This window comes from Otolemur garnettii, unplaced genomic scaffold (genome assembly GCF_000181295.1).
Source record: "Otolemur garnettii isolate 467f Iridium unplaced genomic scaffold, OtoGar3 scaffold00020, whole genome shotgun sequence".
NCBI classification, from domain to species: Eukaryota; Metazoa; Chordata; class Mammalia; order Primates; family Galagidae; genus Otolemur; species Otolemur garnettii.
The window spans coordinates 4,025,802-4,030,340 of NW_003852415.1; the positions used below are offsets into that span (position 1 = coordinate 4,025,802).

At 41.3% G+C, this 4,539-nt stretch overlaps 1 protein-coding gene across 1 annotated transcript in view; it reads right to left on the reverse strand.

Annotated features, from left to right (window-relative positions):
- The window catches only part of VIPAS39 (VPS33B interacting protein, apical-basolateral polarity regulator, spe-39 homolog), a 41,831-nt gene that overhangs the window by 33,907 nt on the left and 3,385 nt on the right, over nucleotides 1-4,539 (reverse strand). The window contains exons 2-3 of the mRNA XM_003786942.3: nucleotides 2,769-2,861; nucleotides 1,638-1,743 (exon numbers count right to left, since the gene is read on the reverse strand). Of these exons, the coding sequence (XP_003786990.1) occupies nucleotides 1,638-1,743; nucleotides 2,769-2,861 (199 nt within the window). The remainder of the gene's footprint in view (nucleotides 1-1,637; nucleotides 1,744-2,768; nucleotides 2,862-4,539) is intronic.

Consider the following 4,539-nt stretch of genomic DNA (forward strand, 5'->3'; position numbering starts at 1 on the left):
CCACCTTAGGTGTACGTGGCTGGCGCCTTAGCCGGTTGAGCTATAGGTGCCGAGCCAGATAAAGGAAATATTAAAAGGACGACATTTTGATGACATTCATGACATCAAGGGTAATATAATCACAGTTCTGATGGCCTTTCAAAAAAAAAAGAGGTCCAAAATTGCCTTGAAGGGTAGCCTAGGCACTACCATTGTGCATAGATTCCCAGGGTGAGTATTTCAAAGGTGACTATAGTGATATTCACCAATGACGTATGCAGCACTTTTTCTACAATAAGTTTGAGAACTTAATTGTCAGGCCTTATATACTGGTAAGGAAAGATCTCCAGGCTATATTATTACATAAAAAGAGCAAAGTATATGTAGCTACTTGTGTAAAAAATGTGGTAAGAATATATATTTCTATGTGCATTTCCAAATGCAAAAAGAATGTTATTGCACAGGAACCAAAGAATAGCAACTGTATACTGGGAGAACAGAGACTGAGATTTATAACTATGGAAGGATTTAAAAAAAAAAAAAAAGACCAGACACAGTTGGCTCATATCTCTAATCATATCACTCTGGGAGGGCGAGGCAGGGGACTGCCTGAGCTTGGGAGTTCAATACCAGCCTGAGCAAGAGTGAAACCCTGCCTCTACTAAAAAAACTGAAAAATTAGCTGGACATTGTGGAGGGTGCCGATAGTCCCAGTTACTGGGGAGGTCAAGGCAGAAGGATCACTTGAACCCAGGATTTTGAGGTTGCTGTGAGCTAGGTTGACTCCATGACACTCTAGCCTGGGCAACAGAGTAAGACTCTGTCTCAAAAAAAAAAAAAAATCTTCAAAGATGGACCATCTGCTAGGTGTTAAGTGATATTATATGACAGCTGGGCACTGAAACTTTGTGGCCAAAAATGTCAGTTCTATCAACCAGTTCCAAGTATTTAAGTATTTCCCAAATATGACTATTTAATAGAATTACCTACAGTACTTATTAAAATTGAGGACCCACCTCTCCTTAAGAACAGCTGAACATAATTTTTGGGATAAAGCCTAGGAATCTGTAATCCTTTTTTTTTCTGAGACAGTTTCACCCTGCTGCCCCAGGCTAGAGTGCTGTGGCATCAACCTAGCTCACAGCAACTTCAAACTCCTATGTTAAAGCAATCCTCCTGCCTCTGCCTCTGCCTCCTGAGTAGGTGGGACAATAGGCGCCTGCTACGACACCCAGCTAATTTTTCTTTTTTAGTAGAGACGGGGTCTGGCTTGTATTCGGCTGGTCTCAAACTTCTGAGCTCAAGGGATCCTCCTACCTCTACCTTCAAGAGCAATAGGGTTACAGGTGTGAGCCACTGCACCTAGATTACAGATTACACAAGGAATCTATAATTTTAACAAGCCTCCCCAAGTGAGACTGAAACAGTCAGCCAAGCACTGGCCCTAGGACAGCAGACCTAGAGAGCTGCCATATGGAACCTAGTGCTGTATTTCCCCAAGTATTTATTACTGGGATTAAATTCCCAGATGTATGCTCCTCTGAAAATAGTCTTATCTCATTGCCTTTCCCGACTAGCATTCCGGAGACAGCCAAGTGGAGTATCCATTAGTGACAAGTACCCCATAGAAATTCCCTGCTAGGATCTCTTCTACTTACTTCCCACAGGTTCCCCACTCCAGCTGACTCGCTCCAAGTCATCATCATCATCATCATCATCCACGAAATCTCGAAGGCTATTCACTGCTCGCTTGGACTCCTTTAACTGTGGGGGACACAAGGCAGGGTACTCAAGCACTCATCACTTTCCATCTCTCTTCGACCACCAAGGCAGAGAAACTGGAACTTGAAGATGGCCAATACTTTCACCCTCTGCAATCTAAAGTCTAGCCTACTAGAAATTTGCCAAGCAAACAAAGTGCTTTTAAGTCAACATTATAGTAGTAAGAGTGAGGGAAGAATGAAAGCCATTTTTGAGTTTTAATCATATTCCAGGCAATGACTTGCTGTGTAAACCTGAATGAATTTATTCATCTCTCCAACAATGAATCTGTTTCTCCATTGCAAAAGAGGCACCATAAAGACAATTCTTCCATCTGGCTCATCTTTCAGAAATAATATATTATATCCGATGAACGAAAGATTTGATCTTCCTTTTTTTTTTGAGACAGAGTCTTAAGTTGTCACCCTGAGTAGAGAGTGCCGTGGCATCACAGCTCACAGGAACCTCCAAAGCTTGGGCTTAAGCGATTCTCTTGCCTCAGCCTCCCAAGTAGCTGGGACTACAGGTGCCCGCCACGACCCTCAGCTATTTTTTTGTTGTAGTTGTCATTGTTGTTTTAGCTGGCCCGGGCTTAGTTCAAACCCGCCAGTTTCCATGTATGTGGCCGGCACCCTACCCACTGAGCTATGGGCACCACCTGACTTGAAAAAATAATGAAAGGAATGAATCATCTGAAGAAGGTAAAGAAAGAAAGGGAGAAAGTCAATTTTTTTTTTTTGCAGTTTTTAGCCGGGGCTGGGTTTGAACCCACCACCTCTGGTATATGGGGCCAGCGCCCTACTCCTTTGAGCCACAGGGGCTGCCCGACAAAGTCAATTTTTTAAATCCTTCCAACTTTTTCCTGAGGAGTTTTCTCCTTGATAGCTTTTTAAAATATCTGACGCCATACATTTCTGAGCCTAATGAAGACACGGTCAAAAGCCATGTTACCTAGGACCAAAAGGGAAAGGATCTTAGAGTACTACTGGGGAGGGTATGACCTTCAACAATTGTTTGAGGAAACCTACCTGTGAAAGCTCATCATCATCATCATCAAAGGTGAAAGCCTTGAACTTGGAGCTGTTCCAATACTCCTCCTCATCACCCTTTGTCCGATTCATCTGGAATAAGAGGAAGAAAAATACAAACTCCTTTCTGGGTCTCGCAGAAGAGCTCCAAAAGCTATAGGTTCCTTCACTACTAACTGCTCCCAGAAATAGGAATGTAGGAAAGAATCTGGCAAAATGAATATTGAACCTGCAATATAAAATCAGATCTTTGGGTCTCCACTGATCAAATTGTACTTTTGATCCTCTAACTACACAGAAGTTATTCATGTTATTCATTCCTAAAGCATCTACTTTGTTTAAGGCACTCTCTTATGTGTTGTAAGGGACATAAAAAAATGCAGGACATGATCCTTTTCCTGAAGGACCCTACAACAGTGCTGGAGTATTCGGCACAAGTAGATATAAAAGCAATAGTACAAGGCAGACAAATGTTATAAGAACCCATCACAAACTTTGCTAAATAGATAAAGAAGATCAATCAAAGCATGCACAAAACAAATAAAAATTGCATTCATGTACTCAACAAATATCTACTGAGCACCATCTCTGAAGTACTGTTCTAGATACTGGGAATACTATGGTGAATAAAACTGACAGATGTCTCACTTTTATGTGTACTTTTTAAATGCTGCAAGAATGAACACAAAGCATCAAAAGGAGAATTATCTTGCCTTTAAATCATTTTACTAACAAGCATTAGCCAAAATTTTTGAAATTAGAGTAAGGCAAAAAATAAAATACATAAAGAACTAGTCAAAAGACATTAAGGTCCTCTCATAACTACTTTAAAATTAGATTTCATTCTGCAAAAAGAAGTTTTGCCCTAGAATTATAAACTATCAATGCCAGATGGATTAAAGCAAAAACTATAGGCTTAAGCCAGTAACTAATTACCAAAACTTTCACAGTACCAAAAATAACTTCAAAGGCTGAAAGTTGTAAAGGATCAATTTACTTTTCCTTTTATTTCAATAGTATTTTTTTTCAGACAGAGTATCACTTTGTCACCCTCAGTAGAGTGCTGTCGTGTCATAGCTCACAGCAACCTCAAACTCTTGGGCTCAAGTGACTCTCTTGCCTTAGCCTGCCAAGTAGCTGGGACTACAGGTGCCCACCACAATGCCTGGCTGTTTTCAGAGACCAGGTCTTGCTCTGGCTCAGGGTGATCTCGAACTCATGAGCTGAGTCAATCCACACACCTCAGCCTCCAAGAGTGCTAGGATTACAGGCATGAGCCACTGTGCCCGGTCTTCAATATAATCTTTTTTTTTTCATAAGGTAGTTTATTTATTTTTTTCTTTTTTGCAGTTTTTGGCTGGGGTGGGGTTTGAACCTACCACCCCTACTCCTTGAGCCATAGGCACCACCCCCAATATAATCTTTATTAATAAAAGTTTGAAAAAGCACTCATCATGGGGCAGCGCCTGTGGCTCAAAGGAGTAGGGCGCCAGCCCCATGTACCAGAGGCAGTAGGCTCAAACTCAGTTCCGGACAAAAAAAAAAAAAGCACTCATCATGGAAGCCCTATTGAAGCTTCTGACAGCCCTTAACATATTGTGACTTCCTGACTTTATACTCGGGTGATCTAGGGATGGCAAAGGTATGGTGAAATGGTGAACACTTCCTACTGTCTGGTCTTTTTTTTTTCATACAGACATCACTAATTGATTTCTACTGAACCTAGATGTTGCTTAAAAATGCTTCTCTGGGCTCGGCGCCTATAGCTCAA